Here is a 25,405-nt window from a genome sequence, read left to right as displayed (position 1 = left end):
ATCTGTGGGCAGGCCCGGGGGCTTGGCCCGCTGTGGAGCCCTGGCTGCTGCTGCGTTGCCTTCAGGGCAGGCTCAGGGGCGGCTCCCATGGTCCTGCTGCGGGCGGGAAGTGCAAATCTCCGGGGCTTCAGAGCCCCTGAGGCCAGGCTGAGGGGTCCCCCCGTGCTCAGCTGTGCTGGCGGCTGTTTCTGGCCTCAGGGACACTTGGCGTGGGCCCCTTGGCCACCAGTGGTGCTGCTTTGCGCTCCTTAGGCAGGAGCCGATGGCCTGGCTGGGTGTTGGCAACAGCAAAGTCCCAGGGCAGGCTCTGTGCCAGCCCAGCTTCCTGGGGGAGAGATTCCACAGGAGACAGGATCCTGGCTACAGCCTGCCTTAAATTTACATCCCTTATTTCCACCCTGCACTAGGTGGAGAATTGCCCAGGTAAGGAATTCCAGACATGAATTCCAAGGGAGATAATTGAATATCTGCCTTGGGTCTGGCTCTTTTTCTTGCCAAGGCCAATGGCAAAAGCTGTACCCATGGCATCTTGGTTTCTATCTCCGGCTTCCAAAGGTGTTTCTTTATTTCCCCATTCATTCTTTCTACCCAACCCGAGCTCTGGGCTTGCCAGGGGTTATGGAGGTCCCATTGTATTCCTAAAGCTGCCATAACCCCCTGAAGGGTCTTTCCTGTAAAATGAGTTCCCCATCTGAATCTATTGCTTCCACAATCCATTATCTTTGAATTATTTGTTTTAGCAAGAGGTTAATAAGTGATCCAGTGATTGCTGAAGCAGTCAGAATTGCTTTTGCCCCCCCTGTTAGGTGCCATGGTGTCACCAGAAGATTTTGAAGCCTTCCTGCTCAGGGCATTTCAGTGCCAGGCTCTTACAAGCACCCACAGCTCCGCGGGTTGAGCTGAGCATGGGGCGGTGACCTGCGCTTTGTCTGATTCCCCTTCCTTAATAACAGCCTGTCTTGTAGCTCTTTTCCCTTCGGCTGCCCTTGCAGAGCCATCCACAAACACATTGTCTCCCTCAGGCCAGGGAATGTCCCATCAATCTCTCCCAGCCTGGCTCGGGAGCTCTGTCCCTTGAGTGCAGTCCTGGGTTCCTTGCCAGCCCCTCTCCAGGCTGTTCAAACAGGAGGCTGGGTTAAACCCTTGCCCTGTCCTCAGTTCTGAATCCTCCTGTGCCACTGAACAAGTTTCATACTGTAATCACCGAGCCCTGCTCATCCATTGAGAGGCTCTTTTGGTTGTCAAAGCTTTAACTTGATGCCAGACTTGAACTCTAGGAGATCCTCCTGTTGTCATCAGTTTTCAGCCTCTGCTCCCACGGAAGCTGTGGCTGCACAATTCTGCAGACAATGAGGCTGCTCTCTGGCCACTGGGTTAAACATTTTAGCACAAGAATTCCTTTGGCAAGACCCTGTTTAACGTCCACCTATAATTCAAATTCTTTTTCCCTGTCTGGAAGGCCCAGGCCACTCGCCTCAGTTAATCTTAATTTTAACACTTGAAAATTCTGTGTTTCCTCCTTGTGTCCATCCATCCAGTTTGTTGACTGGCAAGATAGGAGTGTTGTAGGGAGACATCCTTGGCTCCAAAAGCCCTGCCTTTAACAGGGACTCAATACCAGGCTGTGAGCCCTTCCTTCCCTCTCTTGGAACAGGGTATTGCTTGTCCTGGTTGCTTTAATTTGTAGAGGCTCCATATCTAATTTTCTGTATTTCCCTGGGGCTGCCCACACTTCTGGGTTCACTTCAGCATAGGCCTTGTCAGACTTTTGACACAGAGGTACAACAGAACTAGCCTCTGTATCCCTTTTTACAGTATTAAAATCCAGCTCTCAAAGTCCTTCCTAGTTAATTACAATCACAGGAGGAAGAAAAAGAAATTCATTTATTTCAAACCTATCCCCCACAGCTTCTAATAGTGGTTGAACAAATCATACCTGCTCATCTTTCCCACTCATTCCCTTAAAAATTAAAATATTCCTTTACTATTTTCCCCTTTAGGTCTAAGATTCAGAGCAGATTGAGAGGCCCCTGTGTCCATCAGGAAATGCCTCCTCTCAATGCAGACCCACCTGAATGTTCTCAAGGGCTCCAGTGTGGAGGGTCCCTGGTGTGATGGGAGCTGTGACAGCCCTGCCAATCCATGTCCATCACGGGCTGGACTTGCTGGTCCTGAGGGTGCTGCTGTCTGTGCTTGCAGTGTCCTTGTGCCCTGCAGCTGGAGCCCTGATTCCTTGCCAGGGGCTGTTTGGGTGGGCTGTGCCCTGCCGAGGAGGGCAATGCCTCTGCCGGGTGCTTGTGGCCGAGCCGTGCCCTGGGTGCTGGGGCCCCCTTGGGCCCTGGGGCTGATCCCTCAGGGGCTGTAGGAGCTCTGCCCTGGCCTCTGCCTTCAGCTTGGCCTTTTGCTGCTCCCTTCTTGCATTCACCTGCTGGGCCTTTGTGCCCAAGTGCTGCAGGGCCTTCTTCTGCCCCTCCTGCAGCCCCCCTCAGTGCCTGTGGGTGCTTGTCTTGCTTTACAAGACAGGCGTCTGCTTGGGAAGGCAGAAAAAGCCTCTCTTGGAATGGAGAATGCAAACCCCCTCCCTCTTAATTTTTAGGATAGTGAAATCAAGGGGCTCTCAGGCAAAGATATGGGATTAGGAATAACGGTTCTTTACTAGTGTGTATAATATAATAATAGTAGTGTGTATCAACAGCTCCGGCAGTGCCAACAAACAGAGCCCGGAGCCGGTCCCGGCCTTTCGGCCGCGGCGCTTTCCCCTTGGGTGCAGTTCCGGGCGCGGCCGGCAGGGGCGCCGGTGGCTCCCGCGGGGCGGGGCAGCGCATCCCTGCCATGGGAACCTCTCTTCACGGCAATAGAGCAATCCCTTCATCTAACTCTTTCACTTTTTTACCTTCTCTAGCCTTTCTCCCGTGTTTTGAGAAAGAATTTGGAGAGGGCTGCCTTTTAACTGAGCTCCTAGTGTTTCGATAAGGTGCTTCCTGTAGAGAGAGGGATTTTCCCTGAACAGCCGGAGCTGTGGTTACCAAGGGGACGTAACTCAGAGCAGGAGGGGTCAGGGGAGGATATCCCGCCGAGGCTCGGTGGGAGTGTGGGCAGGGTCTGCTGCCGGAATCGCCAGAGGGGGATCTTCCCGTGGAGGCCGAGCCGGAGCGTGAGCAGCCCCCACATGGCTTCTGGCGGCTGATCCGGCAGCTCCCGGCAGAGAAAAGGCAGGTGGGAGACCCCGGCAGCAGCAGCGGCGCTGCCCAGCGCAGCTGGCACGGGCAGGGCAGCCGGGGATGGGATGGCTGGGACCCGCCCTCGGTGCGGTCGGCGCGGTGACCTCGGCCCACGCGGCAGGACAGAGCAACCCCATCTTGCCCAGCATGGCCGGCAGAGCGGCCGCGGGCCGGGCAGTGGGGCCAGGGCACACAAATTCACCGCCAGCGCCGGGGCAGGTGGAGCTGCCCTGGGCAGTGAGCCCGCACCTGGGATGGAAACCGGGGCAGGCGGAGCTGAGGCGGGCAGCGAGCCGGGACCCGGGACAGGCGCCTCGGCCGCCAACGCAGGGGGCAAGAGCTGCAGAGGATCCCACTCTCTTTCTGACTTTTCCTCTTGTTCCCCTCCCTTTCATTTCCCCTTTTTATTTTCTTGTTTTTTTCCTCGGGTGTTTCTGATACTTCAAAGATTTTTATTCTCCTAAAATCTCCTAACATATGGCATCTTCTCTTTCTTCTAGATTAAATGGGTTTTTTTACAAATAAATCCAGAAGCTAACAAATCTAAACTTCTGCTTGGATATTTTGAAATGGTCGACGAGCTAACTCATGACCTCCTAATGTTGTTTTTCTCATCACCTTTTTATTTATCCTTTGGCAAATTAAGCATCTTTCAGTGACTTGCTTTGCTACACCAAAAATCCCAGTGCACCCAAAATTCCTTAAAAAATGATCACACAAAGCTTGAGTACGCCAGTGGGGTTTCTGATGCACGTCTTCTAATCTTTTCCTAGCAAGCACATTTTATTAAGTCATGTAGAAGTTTCTATTTCCCTGATTTATCTTGTTCATTTCCTATCTTGTTTAATTCTTTTTTCTCGGCTTCCCTAAACTTTGGAATTTTCAGTTTTTCCTCGTTTGGAGTGAATATTAAACTAACTCTTTCAGCTCCATTTTCTGCTGCATCCTTAGCTTTGTGATCTGCCCCCAGTTTGCCCAGTTTGCCTCTCCTTTGGCCCGGGCCGGGTTCCCCCCGCCCGCAGCGGCTGGGAGCAGCCGAGAGCCCCGCGCTGCCCATGCCGACCTGGCCCGGCTCCATGGCCGCTGCTGCCGCGGGCTGCGAGGGCTGCGGGAACGGGGCACCGAGGGTGTGGCTGCTGCTGGGGGAGGAGGAGGAGGGAGGGAAGGGCAGGGATGGAGGGGGAGGAGGAGGCGGGATTAGGGGGGAGGAGGAGGAGAAGAAATGGAAGGGGCGGAATGGAAGAGGAGCAGAAGATAAGACAGGGGAGGAGGAGGAGGGGGGATGGAAGAGGAGGAGCGGGAGGAGAAAGAGCAGTGAAGGAGGCGGGGTTAGGGGGGAGGAGGAGAGGGAGGTGGAGATAGGACATAGGAGGAGCGGGAGGAAGAGGAAGAGGAGGGACAACGGCGGATCAAGGTTGAGCTGAGCGAACCACGCGGTCTCGATCCCTGCCTGAATTCGCAGCCCCCACCTGTGGGATCATTGCCCCCCCATGGCGCAGGTGAGCCGGGAGGGGGAGCCCGGCCCGGATATCCCGGGGGGTCCCTGGGTTGGGTTTCTGGGGGGATGTTTGGAGAATGAAGAAGTCCAAGGCTGAGCGGAAAAGGCCCCTCGGGGGGACATCGGGCGGTGGCGGTGGCGGCTGCCGGCAGAGGCAGCCTGGAGGAGCAGAGCCCTGTGTGCCCCAGGAGGCCAAAGTGGGGAGGCCAGAGAGGGGGGAGCGCCGCCATTGGCGGGAGCCTCAAGAGCCTGGAGAGGGGCAGGGGGGACTCCTTGGAGCCGCTGCAGCCCAGAGCAGAGAATGAGGGGAGAAGGGAGCCCGGGAGCCCAAAGAGCCCCGGCATCCCGAAATGGGGAGAGCCAAGAGGGGGCAGTGCATCCCCAGAGACGGCCTGGGGGGATCTCGTTGCCCTTGCCTGTGGCACGGAGGCAAATCCCATGCTGTCCTTGTCCTTCCTCGCCCAGAGCAGGAGCTGAGCATGGAGAGCAGGGAGGACAAATGCCCGCGGCAGAACCTGGTGGCAGAGGCCGTTTTGAGCGGCTCCACGGCGCAGGAAGCCAAGGGGGAGGAAAAGGCCCGGAGATGCCGCACGAGGAGGGGCTGCAAACGCAGATGGCGGGGATGTGAGGGGGAAAGAGCCAGCCTGGGCCGGGAAGGCGGCTGGAGATGGAGCCAGAGCTCGGAGCTGGTGCTCCATGAGCAGCTCCATGATGGGGAGAAGCCCCACACATGCATGGAGTGTGGGAAGAGCTTCAGGTGGAACTGCCACCTGATCAGGCACCAGAGGATCCACACTGGGGAACGGCCCTACGAGTGTGGGGAGTGTGGGAAGAGCTTCAGAGAGAGCTCCAGCCTGATCAGGCACCAGAGGTCCCACACTGGGGAGAGGCCCTATGAGTGTGGGGAGTGTGGGAAGAGCTTCAGGAGGAGCTCCCACCTGATCAGCCACCAGAGGACCCACACTGGGGAGAGGCCCTACGAGTGTGGGGAGTGTGGGAAGAGCTTCAGGAGGAGCTCCCACCTGATCAGCCACCAGAGGACCCACACTGGGGAGAGACCCTATGAGTGCTCCAAGTGTGGGAAGAGGTTTCCGACCAGCTCCAGTCTCTTCCAGCACTATCGGATTCACACAGAGGAGAGGCCCTTCCAATGCCCCGACTGTGGGAAGGGATTCAAGAACAACTCCACCCTCGTCACCCACCAGCGCATCCACACAGGGGAGAGGCCCTACGAGTGTGATAAATGCAGGAAGAGGTTTCTGACCAGCTCCAGGCTCCTCCAGCACTATTGGATTCACACAGAGGAGAGGCCCTTCCAATGCCCCGACTGTGGGAAGGGATTCCAGCGCAACTCCCACCTCGTCACCCACCGGCGCATCCACACAGGGGAGAGGCCCTACGAGTGTCCCCAGTGTGGGAAGAGCTTCTCCAGGAGCTCTCACTTGACTCAACACCAACAGAGGCACCGGTAAGGGAAGCCCTGCGAGTGCCCCGAGTGCAGGAAGAGCTTCGTGCGCTGCTGCAGCTCCATCCCCCACTGGAGGAGGCACTTTGGGCACAGCCCTGGTCACTCACATTCCCTGTGATCCATGTTGGGAACACTCCTGGCTGCTTGTCCTTTGGTTTGGCCTGAATTTTTTTCTCTTCTCCATCTCTCTCTACTCCAAAAGCCAAGAGGGATGGATCTGTCCCCTCAAAACCACTCAAATTCCACTGAAAATAGCTGAACTTTAACCCAAAAAGGCTCAATCCTACCTTAAATTCCTTGTTCCCTCCTAAAAAAAACTCAATCCCATGCCAAACTCAATCCATTCCACACCCACCAGGGTGAGATGGGGTTGGAAGGAGATTGGGAGAAGTGGGATCCCAATGTGGAGCAGTGGGATGGGGATTGTGTGTGCCTGGGTGTGTGGGATGTATTTGATAGCAAATAAAACTTTCAGAGTTACTGATTTCTGTCCCATTTATTTTCAGTCAATTCTGTTTGCAGAGTGCCACCTTCTCAGCTGATTCAATTCCTATAAAAATCCCATTTTTTAAATCATCTAACCCAAACATTCCAAAAACCAATATCAAAATAAAACCACCCGCACACAATTAATGTTTTAAAAATAATTTTAATTTTTCAAGAGTACTTAAGGATGTTATTAAAGTTTAATTTTTTGGTTGAAATGTCTGAGAAATTATAGTGGTATTTGGTTTTGTGTTTAGTATATTTGTAATATGAATTGTTTAACTAAGAGGTGTTAGATTGCTTGTTAGTTCCTTTAGATTTTTTTATCTAAAGTACATTAGTCATCGAGTTAAAATTTTCAAAAGGTATTTCTTGATATATAATTTGTTTATTTATATGCATTGGTAATATTATAGTAATACTTATTTTTGGTTTGAGTTAAATCATAGTTGGAGTATTGCAAAGAAGAGTTGATATTTTTTTATTATAATTTATTTAATTTCAATTATTATTTCTTTGTTTATAATTTTATTGCAATTTGTTGAGGGGATAGGAAGGAAGTTCAAGGGCAGGAACATTTTTTCCTGGCTGGGAACTGGAATTCCAGACCCTGGGAGTGTGTGCAGGACCCCACAGACTGGGATCAAATATGGACTGGGATCAAATATCGGCTGGGATCAAATATGGGCTGGGATCTTTTGGATTGGGGCTGCACAGACTGGGACCATATGGATCAGGACCACACAGACTGGGATCAATTGGACTGGGATCAAATATGGGCTGGGACTGTTTCTGAAAGTAACTTTGTTATAAGTTTTTATTTCTGTTGTTAATTAAGCTCAGTGAAAAGGCTGCTTCTGTTAAACTGCCTGCTTGGATGGGATAACATCCAATGCACACGGGATGAGGACACCTGTACAGATCTGCCAACTATCAGCACTCCCTGTCTGAAGGCAGAGTGCACCAAGGCCCAAAACCTGGAGGTGATAAAGAGAAGGAGCCAAAACCACAGCCAAGAAACACACATGCTCTGAAAAGGCAGACCCAGGGAGGGGCCATGTAAAATCATTCCTGGAATATGTAAAGTAGTTGATGGATATGCATGAGGCTCTATGAATATGCACCAGGCTGATGTAAGGGGAAAGGTATTTCAGGGCGATGCAGATTCCTTGGTTGTGGCTTTAGTCCATTTTTATCACCTCCAGTTTTTGGGCTTTGGTTCACTCTGACTCTGAGAAATTTAGGTTTTGGGATTTTTAGTATGTTGTGGATGGAAGCAAAATGGAGGGCACAGTGTTTCGTCCTGGGTTTTTTCTTCATGCTTCTTCCTTCTTCTTCATGGGTTTGGGTGGCTTTTTGTAATTGGGCAGAAATTCCACATTGCAGGCTCTTTGGGATCAGTTATTGGGTTAAAAGGGAAAATAATCTAGGTGTCAGTTCCTAATTGGATAGTTTAGTCTTAAAAGACCTTGGAACAAGAGATTGTTGGCCATTTTGTGCCTTCTAATGAAAAGCTGCTGAACTCCCAGTAATGAGGCTGTTTTACCGATAAGAAATAATAAACACTTGAGTCTGAACATGAATTACTGTCTCAAGTGCCTTCAATCCAGAGCCAGTGAAACCAACAACTGGTACCCCACAGCTTGAGGTAGTGCCAAGGCAGAACTTGTCCATGCTCTTTTCCCCTGGTGATTTTCTACTCCCGTCCAGACTCTGATAGCAAAGCCGTGCTGGTGACAAAAGATTGACCTTGGCATCCTGGGGCGCTTTCTGGGTGGGTGTTTGAATCTGCTTTTCCAGGCCTCGGGCTGAGCAGGGTGAGGCCGAGGCCTGGGCCCCTCCAGGCGGCGCCGGGAGCGCCCGGGGCAGCGGCGAGGGGCGGCCCTGAGGGGCGGCACAGGGGGCATTTCCCCCGAGCGGGCGGGCGGGCGGGCGGCGGGGAAAGGCGCCCTGGGCACAAGGGCAGGCACAAGGGCCCCGGCTCTCTGCAGTGCGGGCGGCCCAGCGCCAATCGCTGCTCCCGGAGCCGCTGCCAGGGCCGGGTCTCCTCCCCGCCGCTGACCCTGCACCTGCAGCGCTGCCTCCGCCTCTGCCGGGCTCCCCGGCACGGACGGCAAGGACGTGGACACGCTGCAGCAGGGGCCCAGCAGGGACACCCAGATGGTGCCGGGGCTGCAGCTCCTCTCCTGCAAGGAAAGGCTGACACAGCTCGGCTTCTTCAGCCTGGGAAAGAGACCCAGCCTCGATCCAGCTGTGGCCTTCCAGTACCTGAGGGCAACACACAAGAAAGCTGGACAGGGACTTTGTACGGGGGCAGGCAAGGACAGGACAAGGGAGCATGGATCCAAATGGAGAGAGATTAGGTTTAGGTAAGGGATTCAGAAAAAAGACTCTCCTGGAACAGGTTGCCCAGAGAAGGTGGGCATGTCCCCTCCCTGACAGTGTTCAAGGCCAGGCTGCATGGAGCTCTAGACAAGCCGGTCCAGTGCAAGGGGTCCCCAGCCACAGCAGGGGGGTTGCAGCCATGGGATTTTCCAGATCCCTTCCAAGCCAAACCATGCCACGACTCCATGATTCTGGGATACTTCCCCTCCTCATCCTCTGGCAGAAAAAGAAACTTGGCCCCAAGTTCTACCCTGCAGACCATGTCTTTTGGCAGCCTGCAACTGTGTCAACAGAGACAGAGATGACATTACTGACACGATTTCCCTTTTCTACTTGAAAAGTAAATGCTCTGCTCCTGTCCACTCTGGCAAAATTGTCAGAAGAGGCAATTGTTCCCCATGAAATGCTTGGTCTCGTGCAAAGAAGAAAGAAGCCAGAAGCCAACAGTCTTCGTTATTGCTACATTGTTTTCTTTGGTTACTTCTCTAATAGGAATGACTTTGGGATGTGATTTGTTTGTTTCTCTCTTTCGTTCCTTGGGGCGCGCGGCGGCTCCTCCGTTGGGTTCGCGGGGGCAACGGAGGAACGGCCGCGAGCTCCGGCGGCTCCGCAGCAGCAGCAGCAGCAGCAGCAGCGCTTCTCTCGATCGGTTTTCCGCTTGACTTTTCACTCGCTCGACATCCCCTTCTCCCTCTCACACTCACTCTACTCCCGTACCGTGCCGTTCCGTCCATGTTCCGCCTCTCCCAGCCCGGCTGATGCCGCGTCCCGCAAGGCGCCCCTCGGCGGGGCCACCCCGTGCCCGCCCCTGCCCGGCTCGCCGTGGTTCCGCCTCGGCCGGGCTCTCTCCGTCCTGGCTGCGGTGCCGCTGGAAGAGCCGCTCGCTCTGGTGCTGGCGGAGCAGCGCGGGCTTTTGGCTGCACCTGGCGCGGGCTCTGGCCCAGCCCCGGCCGAGGCCCCGGCCCCGAACGAAGCCCCTGCCGCGATTCCGCCCGCAGCCGCCCCGCTGCCGCCCGGCTCCCGCCCCATGGCCGACAGCGTGGCCGGCAGCTGCCCCGCTCCGAGCTCCGCCGCTCGCCAGCTCGGCCGCCGGCCCCGAGCTGCCGCAGCCCGGGGCGGCTCGGCAAGCAGCAGCGCGCCGGGCGGGCGGGTGCCCCGGGCAGAAGAGCGGCAGCGCGGTGCCGCCCGCACGGGCGGAGAGGCCTCCCCTGGAGCAGCTCTAGCGGCAGGGCCCGCTGCTGGGCAGCGGCGGCTGCGGCAGCGTTTACTCCGGTCCCCGCCTCGCCGACGGCGCCCCGGGAAGAGACGGGGCCGGCTCAGAGGGCGGCGGCGGGCGGCGGGCGATGAGCTCAGCCCGCCGCTGGCCTTGGCTCGCAGGCGGCCATCAAGCGAGTGTCCCGGGAGCGCATCTCGGAGTGGGCGCGGCTGGGGAGTGAGCGGGGCCAGCGGGAGGAGCCGGCGGGGCGTGCCGGGCGGGGCTGAGGCGAGGCCCGGCAGGGCGGCAGCCGGAACGCTGCGAGGGCAGCGAGCGTGGAGTGAGCGGGGGCCGCGCAGCGCCCCGGGCCGGGCCATGGCGAGCCGTAGCGGGGCCGGGCAGGGGCTGCCCAAGGCGCGGCGCAGCTTCGGCTCCGCTGACGGCATCGCGGTTCCCCCCGCAGCGCAAGGGCGCCCTTGTGCCCCTGGAGCTGGCGCTGCTGTGGAAGGTGTCGCGGCCTGGCTTCCGCGGCGTCGTGCGGCTCCTGGACTGGTTCGAGGTGCCCGAGGGCTTCGCGCTGCTCATGGAGCGTCCGCAGCGCTGTCAGCAACTCTGGTACTTCCTGCACGAGTGGCGGTTCCTGACGGAGCCCGTGGCGCGGGGGCTGTTCCGCCAGGTGCTGGAGGCCATGGGGCACTGCAGCAGCCGCGGCGTCCTGCACCCCCACATCAAGGCCGAGAACGTCCTCGTCGACCTGGCCACGGGTGAGGCGAAGCTCATCGACTTCGGCTGCGGCACGATCCTCCAGGACACGTTCTACACCCGGATGTCAGGTGAGCCCAAGCCGGGGCCCAGCTGGGCAGCAGAAGTTCCTCCCTTGGCTGGCATAGGGGGAAGAGGGAGGGAAGGAAGGAGGCAAGGATGGAGGGGGAATCCTTCTTCAGCCAGCTGCAGCCAAGTTGCTTTGTGGCAGGGCAGGGGCTGGCTGTTGTGGAACGGGAGCTGGCTGGGAGGGAGGGAGCAGCATGGGCCTGATGAGCTGCGCCCGTGTCCCATGGGAACGCTGGAGTACAGCCCACCGGAGTGGATCCTCTTTGGCTGCTACCATGGCCAGCCAGCCACCATCTGGTCCCTGGGCATCCTGCTCTATGAGCTGCTCTGTGGGCACCTTCCTTTCCACAGCAACGAGGACATCGTCCGGGGCCAGCTCTTCTTCCCACCCTGGGTGTCTCAAGGTGGGGATGCGCCTTCAAGGCACGAGGGGAAGAACGGGGTTGGGAGGGGCGGCTGGCACATAAGCGTCCTGCTCTTGCAGCTGGTGAGGAGGTGGATCTCCTGGGCTTAGCTGGAGGAGGTGGCACCTGTGCCTCTGTGCTGGTGTCCTCCGCAAGAGAGGATCGATAGGAAGCTTTTGGCTGCAGCTCTGAGCACTCCTGGTGTGGCCTGGGCACTGTGGAATGTGGGAGAGCACGGACAGGAGCCTTGTCCCGCTGAGCGGCGGTTTCTGGTTTCTCTCTGCAGAGTGCCAGCACCTCATCAGGTGGTGTTTATGCATGGAGCCCACAGACAGGCCAGCACTGGAGGACCTTTTTGAGCATTCTTGGCTGCAGGAGCCCTGCCTGGCCCAGGAGACAGCAGAGATGCCTCCCTGTGCACAGGAGGATCCAGGAGCCCAGCAAGCAGCAGCGGCACGCGTCTCCTGGCGCTGGAAGAAAACCCCGGAGCGTTTCCCTGCGGCTGCGGCGCTGAGGAGAGAGCGCAGCCGAGGAGATGCTGCTTCTGCTGGTCCCCGCGAGCTGTGGAGGGAGCGGCTCCGTGCTGCCCGTCCCATTGGAGAAGTGGTGGCAGTGCGGTGAAGGTGCCACGGACTGGGACAGGGGAAACATCCCCCTGCAGCTCAATGGCATCGTGATGTCCCCGCAAGCCGGGGCACAGCTGGCGCGTTCTTCTGGAGCACGACGTGGAGCTGGGAACACCATCCTGGAGCTGGCCGCTGGCGGGGCAGAGCCGATTGGCTTTGGCTGCGGCCCCTGCCTGGAGGACACGCTCTGCGCCCCGATGGAATCAAGATGAGTCCTCAGCCGGCGCAGGGGCGGGGGGATGCTGGTGCTCCCAGGCACGGCAGGGCTCGGCCTGGCCACGCGCCAGAGGTTCCCCGCTCGGCGGCGCTGGGGAATATTAATTTTCCCTCCGGCCGCCGAGCTGCTTTTTGGCAGGACAGGGGATGGATGTTGTGGAAGGGGAGCTGGCTCCTGGCCTTGCTGACAGCTTCTGCCAGCCAGCCTGGCACGGGCTGAGGCGGGGGCAGCCAGCCTGACAAAAGCATCCATCCATGTGGATGGGGGCAGCAGAGGGGGACGGGTTCCGAAGCCGTGCCCCAGCTGGTCTGCTCTGCAGGCCCTTGAGGAAGGGGTGCGTTTATGGGCGGGAAAGGTGCGGATTTTCCCTGCCCGTGGACAGGTTTAATTCTCACATGGAGTGGTCAGACCCTCCTCAGGCCCATGAAACGGTGATAGGCTTTGTGCTTTTTCTTGTTTCCAGGTCTTGTTTTGAATTGACTTTCGTGCAATTGTTCTTTGTTTTTCCCAGGAGGATTACACCTGGTGCCCGGACCGGACGGGAAAGTCCCTGCAGCGTCCGTGGAGCGCGTCCAGTGCCAGCGCTGCCCCAGGGGCCACGGTCTGCAGGGACAGCCCCTTCCAGAAGGACGAGGACCTGGTTTGGGATCGGCTCCTCTCCTGGCAGCAGCTCTCCAGAGGTGGGCACCCGGCTCCACAGCTCGGCTGGCAGAAGGGCTCCGGGCAGGCGGCAGCGGGCACACGGGCATCCCGCTCTTGCAGCTGCTTAGGAGGTTGCTGTGCCGGGATTAAGCAGAGGAGGTGGAACGTGGCCTGCCCCGCTGCCCTTCTCTAAAAACAGAGAATGGGTTAGGAGGTTTGGGCTCTGAGCACAGCCAGCAGCCTGGCCCGGGCACAGGCCCTGGCGGGACAGGGGGACAGGAGCCTGCTGCCACTGACCGTGGCTCTCTGGTTTCTCTCCGCAGGCTGCCAGCACCTCATGCCATGGGAACGGCACCGCTCGGCCTGCCAGGCTGGGAGGGCTGGAGGGCGGCCGGTGTTCATTTGCTGTCAAAAATAAATTGGGTTTTTTTGCCATTGTCATCATCGGAGCGTTTCTTTCCTCCTTTTCCAAGCTCTTGGCCTCCCTTCTTCCAGGGTAATCTTTTTTCTCCTTCCTCAACCGCTTGATGGCATTTGGCAGGGGGGGTTAAGCAACGTGAAAAATTCAACAACAGCTCCCGTTGCCAACTGCAGCAGCCCCTTCAAGAGCCCTGAGCTTCCACCAAGGTCAGTGTGTGCCTTGCAAAAGGAAGTGCTTTGCAGTGATGGGGTTGTTGCCCTGCTGCAAAAGCGGGGAGGAACTCAGAAATGGAAAAATGCCAATTTGGCTCAACCACCGCCCAGGTTCTTCATCTTTTCCCTCTTCTCCATGATAGGCAGGCAGGGCTGGACTCCAGCAAGGTTCAAGTTCTTGGTGCTCTCTGGCATCAAAGGGATCAAGGAAACTCTTGTACGCAGGGACTGCAACAGGGCTACTTGTCAGAACCCAGGAAATTCCTCTGGCTGCCCTGGAGGATTTGAGCCCCTGCCCAGGGCGCTCAGAGACCCTGGCACAGAGCCCAAGACCCCTGTGCCTTTGATTTAGCCCTTGGAAAAAACAACCTTATATGAAGAATTGCGAGCCATAACAGTTTAAGTAGAATGATAGTGAATTTATCACAGGGTGAAAAATAGATTTTTGGGGTTTCTAGAATGGGGCTTCAGGGGCCAAGATGGTGGAATCCGGGCGTGTCCAGCCTTTCTCCTTCTTCTTGGCCTCCATCTTCTGCTGTGATGGTGGCACTTTTAGAATGGTTTAGAGTAGAAGCTCACTGTCTAGGTAATAGGCATTGGAAAGTCATTGTAAATATTGTACAGGTAGTTTTTAGGATAAAAAGATAACACTGCCCTGGGGCAGGCAGAGTGCCTTAGACTGTCTTGCTGAGCGGACCTAGGCAGGACAGGAAAAAGAATTTTATAGATAAGATACAAGAAACAACCTTGAGAGCCAAAATTAAGAGCTCTGACTCCTTCCTCGAGCGCCAGGCTGGGAAAAGAGACTTTGGAACTTATCTCGGGCTCACTCTGACCAGCCAGAGACCCCGAGAGCATGAGTCCATAAGACGAAATACTGAAGGATTGGCTGCAAAACATAAATATCCTTGTTGGCCGTGTCTTCTTGACCAAGAAATCCTTCAAAGCTCTTGTAACTACAAGTCTTGCGGCCCTGTGAGCCATGCGGTGCAGATGTGAGCCCAACTCACCCTTCCTGTCTATGTAGAAGAGAAGAAAAAGCAAGGGCATCATCTAAAAAACTCAGAGGTCCGCTCTCTAGCTCCTTCCAAACTCCTTCAAATCGCCCAAAGTGCGATTTAGCTACAAATAGGTGTCAAGGCCTCTTAGTGCTGGCTCTTGGACTCCAGAGCAGCTGCTTTAGAATCTTTCACAGAACCCTGTGTAGTTCTGTAGTGCCAGAAATGGATCATTTGAAGAAACTTTCCCAACTGACTTGCATGGAGCTTTGTTTGAAGGGTATTTGAGGAGAAAGGCTCCCGGCAGAGCTCTGGGCTTTGGCCTAGCTGTGTCCCCTGCTGATTGTCAAGTGTGCCATCAGCTGCAGGGCTTTCTGGGCTAAAACTATCATCAAGTCACTGGGACTTGCTCTTTTTGGCCTCTAAAAGCTGGACCCACTTTCGGGGCAAATTTGGAGACCTCATCTCTGGGTGGATGGAGCAGCCAGGATTTTCCCAGTTGCTGGGAATGGTTCTCCAGGCCCTGGGTGTAAAACGGGGCTGCCCAGCAAGTGCGGATCTGCAAGATGATAAACAATTGTCTTGGTTTGAAAAGGGAGGTGTCTGCTAAGGAAGGCAGAAGCCTTCTGTGAAATGGAAAATGTCAATCCCCTCCCTTCAAATGATTCTCATTTAGAAATTCAAATGCTCTCGGGGAAAGATATGGGGATAGGACTGAGCCCGCAGAGCTGGGCAGCATTTGCTGATGCTCTGAGCCCTTGCTAAAGATCCTGTGCGGGCTGTCTCAGACACCTGGGGCCAGGGATTCCTTCCAAGCTGGGCCACTTTGGCTGGGCCGGGGGTGGCCCCGGGGCAGAAGGCAGTGTGTGCAAGGGCCCTGGGTGGCACGCTGCAGCACGGGCACCGTGCCATGGAACGGAAGCCGGTGTCCAAGGCACCTTTGTGACACGTGGGAAATAGAAGCTTGCCCGGCTGCTGGCAACACGCAACGGGGCACAAGGGGACAGAGCGGTGCCGTGAGGAGCCCCCGCACAGCGCACTCGCTCCCGTCTGACCCGGAGCTTCTCCGCGGCGCTGTTCCTGCAGCTGAGCTCGAGGCCAGAGCACAGGACTCGCTGACCCATGGCCTTCCTGAGGCTTCTATTCTGCAGCTGCCCTCAAGGGCAGAGCGTGGGACTTGGTGCCCCGGAGCTTTCCCAAGGCATCTCGCCTGCAAGTAGCTCCAGGCACAGCCATGGAGCAGAGACCCCCGAGAGTGCCCAAGCTGGCCTGGGTGGAGGAAGAGGAGGAGGAAGAAGAAGGCCCTGGAGCTGCCCCAGCACAGGAGACAGAAGAGGTGGTGCCGTTCCATCCAGCACAGGAGGGTGAGTGGCAGAGCTGGGCTGCAGGGCTGGAGCCTGCAGCCAATTGGCACCATGCCATGCCATGCCATGCCATGCCATGCCATGCCATGCCATGCCATGCCATGCTATGCCATCCCCTGGGGAAATGCCCATGGACAGGACGGAAGAGGGGCCGGGCAGACACCCTGCAGTGGCCGTGCTCCATCCCCTGGGGCATCCCGGGGCTCTCCCTGCCTGGGCAGCGCAGGGCTGGGCTCTGTTCTCCGGCCTCTCCCGCAGCCCCTCAGCTCTGGCTGCGCTCGCTCTTTGCCAGATGCAGCCCTGGAGCGCACACAAGAGCAGGGATCCAGCCGTGGCCGCTTCCGCAGAACAGCGCAGGTACCTGCAGCCACCCCCACCTGGGCTGGGCCTGCTGTCCCTGCTCAGCCCAGCACCGTGTGTGCAGCACTCCATGCAACATCCCCGGCCTCTTGCCCTTCTCCTACAGCTCGTCTGCGACTTTATCCGGAGCATTGGGCAGGAAGAGACCAGCACCATGGGCACTGGGCTCAGAGCTCTCTCAGAGCTCCTCAGTCATGAGACCAGTGCCGCCCTGCTGGATTTGCTCCTGGAGAAGGCTGTTGCCAGGCCAGAACAAGTGAGCAGCCTGGGGCCAGGCTTCAATTCCCCCATGAGTCCCGTGGCTTCCCCAGCCATGCCTGCTGGTCCCTGGGAGCCTTTGTGGCCATGGCAGTGCGCTGGCAAGGGAAGCACTTCTCTGGGGACCCTGGGGACATGGCTCCCTCTGGCAGCTTTCCAAGTCTCCCCGTGCCTTCTCCAGGTGCCCGCCATGGTGAGGTCCATTCACCGATGGCTCATGGCCAATGATTCTGCCCAGCACAGGCTGGACAAGGCCCTGCTGAATCTCACCAGAGCACACCCGGGTGAGGCAGTGGTGACGCTCCTGCGTGCGGCCCCGTCCTGTGACAGGTATGGGGCCCACCTGGCCAGAGGGCTCAGGCCTCCCCAGCCCATCACCCTGTACCGCCTGGCCCAGGTGTCTGAGCAACAGAGAGTTCCAGGGCCCTCTGGCTGCTGCCTTGCCCAGCCCTGGCACGTCAGCCCCTGAGCCTGCTGCCATGCTCCCTTGCCGTCCTTCAGGGGCCTGTCCCCACAGGGCTGGGCTGCCTGGCTGCTGCTGGCCAGGCCCAGTGGGCAGAGGCAGAGCCAGTGGTCAGCCCAGGCCCCTAGGGATGCCCAGGCCACGGTGCTGTGTCTGAGACCCCCCTGAGACAGAGCTCTAACCCCGCAGAGCTGCCATCTCCATGTGGAAGACCATCATGTGCTCGTCCAGGACTGCAGAGCCAGTGCTGCTGATCCTCCTGGATGTGCTGGGCAGCTGGCCAGAGTGCAGCACGTGCACCTCCGATGGGGACAAAACGGGTGTCTTTGGCCTGGCTGTGAGTTTCTGCAAGTGGCCTTTGCTGGCCCCAAGGCCGCCTCTCCAGCAGCTCTCCATCCTCCTTCCCCCACTGCATCTCCCTGCCTCAGGCGCTGGCCTGAAACCTGGCCCAGGGGCAGCTTCAGGCCCAACAGGCCCTGTGCTCCCCCTGCCAAGGTCTCTGCGGGCCTCTCCCTGCCCTGCTCGGGCCCTGCCCCAGGGACACCTGGGCACTGAGCGCTGTCTTGGGGGGCTTTGTCCCTTGCAGGCAACTGTGGTCATGTGGAAGATGCTCCAGGAGCCCCATGTGCCACGTGTAGTGACGTCGTATTTCCCCCAGCTATTTGTGCATCTGCTCTTCCAAGTGTTCTTCAGCACAGCAGAGATGCCAGAGGAGGTCGATGCCTTCTGGAAGGAATGCCTGCAAGAGCACGGCCTTGCCACCAGCCCCAACAGGTGCTCCATGCCAGTCCTCCTGTCCCTGCCACATGGCCTGCCAAGGAGCCAGTGCTGCCAGGGTGACCTGGCCTTTGTTGTGCACACAGGTTTGCAGTGCAGAGCCTGAAGTCCCTGCTCTGCCAAAAGCAGTACAAGGAGGTGGTGGTGTCAGTGGAACGCAAGCGTGGCTGGGACACGCTGCTCTGTGCTGACACCCGCCACTATGCCGTGGGTCTGCTGGCCAGGTGAGACTCCCCTTCTCCCCATTGCTCCCGGCATTTGTGCCTTGTGCCCGGGCTGTCCCACACAGTCCCCGTGGCCCTGGGACACAGGGCCTTGTCACCGAGAGTCAGCCAAGCAGACCGGAAAAGGCTGGGAGGGGAGAGAGCACGGGAGGAGACACCTCCTAAAGGGCCCAGGTCCCCTTGCAGGATGGTGGTGAAAGACTAGCAGGCTCTGCGAGCCTGTCCTTGGAGAGATTTGCTCAGGTTCCTGGACCCTTTTTCGCCCTCCTAGGGAGATGCGCCATGCTTGTCTTGGGTTGGGTTCCAGTATTGCACTCCACCTCCTCTGGCTGCTCAGCACACAGGAGCCACACTGGGATCTGCCTGCCCTGGCGTTCCTTGTGGAGGTGAGCCGGGTGTGCAGCGCTGCCTGGCTGAGCTGCCTCCCAGCTCTCTGCCCTCTGGGAGCCGCAGCCGCCTGGGACGCTGCCCGCGCCCTGTGCTGCTGCTGCTGCTGCTGCTGCTGCTGCTGCTGCTGCTGCTGCTGCTGCTGCTGCTGCCTGGGCCCAGCCCTGTGCGGCTCCGGGCTCCTGCCGGCCGGCTCCCCCGTCACTGGCCTGTGCCTTTCAGCTCCTCCAGTGCCTGGATGCCAGTGAATGTGGTGCCAGTGTTGTGAAGGTCTCTTCAAGGTACCTGCAAAGCGAGTGCAGGGAGAGGCGTCACCTGGTGCTCAGGGCCCTGCTGGAGCTCATTGATGATCCCTCAATGGTGAGAAGGGGGCGGTGGCTGAAGCTGCGCTGGGAACGCAGTCACTTGGCCTGGCCTGGGCTTGGGGGGCTGGGGCAGCTGCTCCCAGCTCTCCTGCCTCCCGCGTCAGCTGCCCGCGTGCTTCGGGACAGGCCTTTGGCCTCTGGGCCCTGCGGCAGCAGGATGGCCTTTCACAGACTTGTGTTCCGCACAGGCCCAAAGAATGTGGAGCCTGACCCAATGCCTCATGGACCTACTGTGCGACAATGATGCAGAGATAGCTGGCATGACCCTCATCACACTCAGCTTTCTATTCCTGCACAAATCACATATTCTGATGTCAACCCCCATTGCCCTGCAGCTGGCTGAGGCACTCCTGCCACTCTTTGACCACGTAAGGCTCTGTGCCCCCAGCCACAGCCGCCGGCTGCTGCCTGGAAACTGTGTGCCCTGTGCATTTCCAGCCCTGTGCCCAGGGGGGCCTGCAGGAGCCAATGCTGAGGTAGTTTTTCTTTTTTTTTTATTCCTACAGGATAATAGCCAGGTCCAGCTGCTCTCCATCAAACTCTTCCGAGACATGATGGAGTATTTGGAAGAGAGAGAAAACCCTTTGGAAATCCCTGTACAACAGAGCTTGCTTGCACTCTTCTTCCACTGCCATGATGAGAATCAGCGTGTGGCAGAGGTGAGGACTCGTGGGCTGCTGCTGTTCCCCTGGCAGGGGGCTCGGCTGCCTCCTGCCCTGCGCCTGCTGGATCGCAGCCTCCTGCAGGCCATGGCACGGGGACGTGGGTGCCGTGCCCTGGGCTGTGGGGCCATCTCCGCGTCCCTGCTGCTCTCCAGGCTTCTCGGGAAGCGCTGCTTTGTGCGCTCAAGTTGATGAAGAGGAGGGATCTCAAGAAGCTGGTGAAGGAGCAGAAACTGTGGAAGTTCAGCGAGTGCCTGGTAAGGAGGGCCTGCAAGGCCCAGCCTCAGGCTGGAGAAGGCCCCTGAGGGCGGCGCTCAGTGTGCGGGCCGGGCAGCTGAGCCCCTGCCCGCTGCGGCAGCCAGAGGCCGCGCGGGCTCCTCTCCAGGCTCCCGAGGGCCCGAGCCGGGTGCCCGTGGAGCCCCGGCCCGGCGGGGCTGCGGGGCGGCACCGCGGCTCCCCGGGCAGCAGCCGGCCCGCTGCCCCCTCCCCTCGGGAGCCCTTGGCCGGCGGCTGCTGGCCGCGCCTCAGGGCTGTGCGGGCAGGGGAGGCCGGGGCTGGGCGCAGGCAGCGCCCGGCCCAGGGGCTGAGCCCGCGCCAAGCCTTCCCTCCTGCCGCTCTCTGCAGCTGGCAGAGGACAGGAGCCGAGCGGCCGAGCACCTGCGCCAGGCCCTGCGCTACCTGCAGAGCCCACAGGAGCCCCTGCGAGAGGCGGCCATCAGCTTCATGGGTGAGCCACGAGCCCGCGCTCCCTCCCCGGCCCGGCCCGCCGCAGCTCGGCCCCGGCCCCGCCTGCTGCCCCGGCAGCGCCAGCCGGGCCCGGCGCCGTGGAGCCCCGCCTGGGCTGGGCATTGCTGCTGCCGCCCTCTGGCAGCCGTGCCCTGGGGCGGCAGCGTGCGCCAAGGGCCGGGCTGAGCCCTGCCGGGCCAGCAGCCCGTGTGGCCACAGCGCCGGCAGCGCCGCTGGCAGGGAGCTGTGCCGCTGCCGCCGTGACAGGCTCTGTGTTCACAGGCATGGCCGGGCGGCGCCTGAGGGGGCAGCAGCGAGAGCTGCAGCTGATCTGCGCTGGTGAGTGAGGGCAGCGGGCTGGCAGCGGGGGCTGCCGGGGGGGAGCTGCAAGCCCTGCCCCGGCTGCGGAGGGCTCTGCTCCCGTGGCCAGAGCACACTGAGCTTTCAGGGCCACGGGGGCCATTGGTGGCCCGCAGCTTCGGCCTGATCGCCTTGCTCCCTGCTCCCTCCTGGCCATGGCAAGAGCCGGCTGGCATGGCCCTTGCAGGGGGCTCTCCTCGGCTCCCCGCACATCTGGCTCTGACCGTGGCTCTGTTGCTCTCTCTTGCAGCCCTTGAAGACAAAACAAATGACATCAGCCTCGCCGTCGGAAGCCTGGCAATTCAAACGCTCTGCATCCTCAAGTCAGGAGAGCGGGCTCCCATCTCCAGCTTCCAGTGGCTCCGAAATCACCTGCGCAGGGCATGGAAGACACGGCCTCGTGTGTCACGGCTCGGCTGCCTGCCCTGCTGCAGCTCTGTGGAGAGCTGATCCCAGAAGCTGTTTTTGCTGGGCCACCTGAGTCAGGAGGATTTTTCTTTTACTTCAAGAATGTTCTTTTCTTTGTTTTTTTTTTTTTCCCTTTACTATGTAAATATAGACTGTGTTCTAATACACAGACTGCCAGGATCTTTCTTTTTCTGCCCAGGCTCCGCAGGGCCTAGGGGAAGAGGGGATAAAGGGTGCTTGTGCTCAGCCAGCTGCCCAGGCGTGCAGTGGGCAAGGGGAAATGGCCAGAAGGCCCTTGGCCTTTGGTGGTTCTGCTGAAGCCTTTGTGCTGCCCACAGAGCGGCTGGGCAGGGCCGGAGCTGCGGGGATCCCTGCCAGAGCGGTGCCTGGAGATGGCCACAAGCCCTGTGCCAGGCAGGAAGCGCCATCCGTGCCCTCCTGCCCGTCTGCTGCTGGCTGCCTTGCTGAGGGCTCCCGGGTGCCTCTGCCTGGGGCTGCTCTGGAGCTGCTGTGGGGCTGCGGCGCTGCTGCCGGGCAGCTTGGCCGGGCTGGGGCAGGGCCTGAGGGGCTGGGGCGCTGGCAAGCCCTGAGCAATGGGGCTGTCAGAGGCCACAAGCAGGCCCCTGGCAGCCGCCTTCTTCCTGCCAGAGCTGACTTGCCAGACGCATCCTGGGCACTCTGGAACTAACAGCATCAGTGTTATTAGAGAATGAAAGTGACCAAAGATGTCTAAAGTCCCACCATTTCAGAGGTGTTTGAGGGGGAATTCAGGATTTGGGGACACATTCTGTGTGGGGTGCCCCTGTTGCTAAGAGGCAGGAATTTGATCTCACCCTTCTTGTGTTGCTAAGAACTCCTCCCCTGACCCAAACCCAAACTCCAGCCCTGGGATACCCTATAAAAACCCCACGGCCCTGCCTCTGCCCTGTCTTTCAGGGGAAAGAAATGGACTCTGGAGCTTTCTGAAACCCAGACCCGTCTCGTTTGTTCCCGGCACCGGCAGCTGCAGCCTCTCTGGACACCATGAACTCTGGAGAATGGGGGCAGCCAGTGGGGACAGGTCCTGGACTGCAAGATAAGTGTGTGTTCTGTTTGCCATCTGTCAGTGGTGGGGCAGTTATCTTCTGTTCATTGGGCAGTTTCTCTCTTCCACAACCAATCCTCCCTCTGGGGAGGTGTGTTCCATTAATAGGCCATTAATTATTAATTATCTTCTGGTATTGGGCCACTGAGTGTCACTGCATGGCTGATGAAATGACATCATCGCATTGGGAGATGCTCCGCCCAGGGGGAGGAGCCAAGCATTCCTACCTGGATAGAATCTGAGATTTGGAACACTGTAGGCAGCCTTTTCCTCCTGGATTCCCAGAGGAGCAGCTGTCTTTCTTCTCCACTGGATTCCCAGAGGATCAGCCTTTTCCAACTGGATTCCCAGAGGAAGGAAGATTCCCAGGCCCATCTACAGCAGCCCTGGACCTTCAGAGGGAAACTCCACCCTTCTCCAGGATCCCTGCTCCAACAGAGCCACACCTGGCACTGCAGGAGGGCTGCAGCCACCGCTGAATGGGACTGCTGCCAGCACCCTGACCCACACGGTGTCAGGCCCTGTTCTGACTCTGTCAGTGGGGTTTTTTTTCGTCTGTACTACTGCATTTATATTTTTAATTTTTCCTAAAAAAGAACTGTTATTCCTATTCCCATATCTTTGCCTGAAAGCTCCTTAATTTCAAAATTATAACAATTCAGAGGGAGAGGTTTACATTTTCCATTCCAGGGGAGGCTCCTGCCTTCCTTAGCAGACACCTGGCTTTTCAAACCAAGACAATAACAAAGTTACTGTAACACCACAGATAGAAAATCCATTTTAATCTCTGCAAAAAGCCAATATTATGTGTCCATAACAATAAACCTCTTGCTGAGTGATGGTAGATGTCAAAGTAACTATGCTATAAAGATATAGTTTTTATTTCTGTTGTTAATTAAGCTCAGTGAAATAGCTGCTTGTGTTAAACTGCCTGCTTGGATGGGATAACATCCAATGCACCCAGGATGAGGACACCTGTACAGATCTGTCAGCACTCCCTGTCTGAAGTGAGCTACACTTTGGGAACATCTCATGTTTCATGCATGCAGTGGGTGACAAGATGATTTAAAATGCTCATAAAATAAACAAGAAAGGTCATTTATGTTCCTCAAAATAACAACAACAACAACAACAACAAGAAGAAGTTCTGGTTTAATGAAAGGTTGTGGGATCTCAGCACATCGTTCCCGATGTCCAGAGATGCCAGGAGAACCCTTGGGGGTCTCGAAAACCCTGGAATGTTGCCAAGAGTGCTTGGTGGCTTGATTTTGATCCATCCACAGAAGTAACAAGAGTCTGAGGACAAGAGAATCACTTTAGAGTAAAAGGTGTAAAAGAGACACATTTAGAGGGTGAGATATAGATTTTAAGGTTTTTGGTACAGGGGGGTTATGGAGACAAGATGGAGAGATCGGGGCGTGTCTTGTCCTTCTTCTTTCTTCTTCTTGTCCTCCATCTCCTGTGATGATGTTGGCACTTAGAGATTGGTTTCTAGTGAAGGTGCACTTGCCAACATGGGCGAAAAGCATTGGGAAATAAAGGTAAATATTGTATACGTAGGTTTTAGTATAAAAAGACATGACCGCCCCGTGGGTGGTCAGAGAGTGCCTGTGACTGCCTGCAGATCAGACCTCTGTTGGGCAGACAGAAAATTTTTGTAGATAAGAAATAATAAACAACCTGAAGACCGAAAGCTGAAGAGTCCAGACTCGTCCTTTGCATCGCGCCCACCAAAGAACCACTCTACCCGTGTCGGGGCAGAGACAGACAGCCGGACCCGACAAAAGGTGGAATCCGTTGCTCTTAAGAGCAAAGATTCATAGCTGGAATAAAGAGTGTTCAGCCCAGCTGTTTCTACTATGAGGCCGTATTTCATCCCCCCTGAAAGTCCTTCATGTTTGCACAGAAAACTGTCCCTGCACAGCCCAATAAATTCCATCACTTCAGCTGGCCAAACAACCACTCTGGTCAAGTGGGGTCTGAGCAGCTTCCAGGATCCCAAGCAGCTTCAGAAGCTTCATTTTACACCTCCTCTTCTCCCAGTGAATACCCAGCACCACCATCACTGTGGACCCATAGCTATGGATCACTGGCCTGGCCAGCACAGGGCTAATGTTTGCATCAGCCAGGAGGAGCTGCTCTGCCTGCCTGTCTGTCTCAGCCTCAGCCCTGAGACCCCAAATGCCTCCATTCTGGCCCAATCCTTCCTGGTGCTGAGCATAAGAACTCGTGCAGACAAGAGCAGGGAGGGAATCTCCCCAGCCGTTTATCACCTCAGCAACAAGACCTTGGTACCAGGCTGTTATCTGTAGCAGAAAGCAGCAGCAGGAAGGAGACACCAGATCACCAGCCCCAGGCCATGGCCCTGGTGCTGTCCTTACCAGTGATCAGTGTCTGCAGCTCTCCAGGAGCTCAGGGAGCAGGGATGCTCCTCACCATCTCATCTTACCCATGCACCCAAAGCCACGGCCAGCTGTGTGCTCCTGCCCACCAGCACATGCCAAGGCACAGCGTGGGATTCTTGGGGAGGTGTCCTCTGCAGGGCCAGGAGCTGGACTTGGTGATCCTTGGGGGTCCTTTCCAGCCCAGGATATTTTGTGATTCTAAGGCTTTGGCCAGCCCAGGTTTCAGCCACCTCCCTGATCCAGGTGTGATTGACCCCAAACCAGATCTTGCCTCTGTCTACCCTCCAGTGCAAGGAACATGTTGCATCTACCCCAGCCCTGCTGCTTGTGTCTGATGGATCATGCTGACCTTTTTAACATATTTCTTGGAGTATTATAAAACATTATCTGACAAAAAGCAAACAAACAAAAAAAAAAAAAAAAAAAAGAAAAAGCAAACCAAAAACCAACAAACCAGCCCAAACGAAATCAATTTGGGTAATGATGGCCTTTTGTTCCAGTTTATCCTGCACCAAACTCCACAGATGGTAAATCTGAACATTTCCCAGACCTTCACAGCAGAGCTTGGAAGTGTCTCTCTGATTTCTTGGTTGTTTCATGACACGTGCATTTCTCCTATATAATCCCAGTGTTTTGCTTAGAAGCCATATTATACCTGTGAATCAATCTTCTTCATTTGAACATCTAGGACAGAGTCACACATCATTTCACCATTAACTAGGATAGACTCAGCCTTGCAGATCTTTCAGGTTTCAAGCCTGGCTGTGTTGTTTCAGTTCTTTGCTGCTGCCTGTGTTTTGTGAAAAAAAAATTAAATAACCAGACTTTGGGACTTTCTGTTGCGGCTTGAAGAAGAACACAGGTTGTTTCATCGCTGTTGTGAGACATGTGTTACCCGGCTCATTAATTCACAACAGTTCTTGTTTTCTCTGCCTTTTTCACGCTGATGTGATACATT

The 25,405-nt window shown here is 57.1% G+C and overlaps 3 protein-coding genes across 3 annotated transcripts in view; 2 read left to right on the top strand and 1 right to left on the bottom strand.

Moving 5' to 3' along the window:
* The window catches only part of LOC129126583 (uncharacterized), a 311,266-nt gene that overhangs the window by 23,859 nt on the left and 262,002 nt on the right, over positions 1-25,405 (bottom strand). The gene's annotated exons all lie outside the window — the stretch shown is intronic.
* Positions 4,806-6,590, top strand: LOC143696090 (uncharacterized). The gene has a single exon (XM_077191298.1). It carries the CDS (start codon positions 5,070-5,072, stop codon positions 6,189-6,191), a length of 1,122 nt encoding a protein of 373 aa, XP_077047413.1. The 5' UTR covers positions 4,806-5,069; the 3' UTR covers positions 6,192-6,590.
* Positions 6,552-12,109, top strand: LOC143696032 (serine/threonine-protein kinase pim-1-like). Its single transcript, XM_077191243.1, has 5 exons — positions 6,552-6,556; positions 9,809-10,100; positions 10,717-11,084; positions 11,310-11,488; positions 11,775-12,109. Exons 1-5 carry the CDS (start codon positions 6,552-6,554, stop codon positions 12,107-12,109), a joined length of 1,179 nt encoding a protein of 392 aa, XP_077047358.1.

The sequence above is a fragment of the Agelaius phoeniceus genome, chromosome 28 (genome assembly GCF_051311805.1).
Source record: "Agelaius phoeniceus isolate bAgePho1 chromosome 28, bAgePho1.hap1, whole genome shotgun sequence".
NCBI classification, from domain to species: Eukaryota; Metazoa; Chordata; class Aves; order Passeriformes; family Icteridae; genus Agelaius; species Agelaius phoeniceus.
The sequence above is the reverse complement of the archived record's forward strand: the minus strand, read 5'-3'. Positions and strand labels throughout refer to the sequence as shown.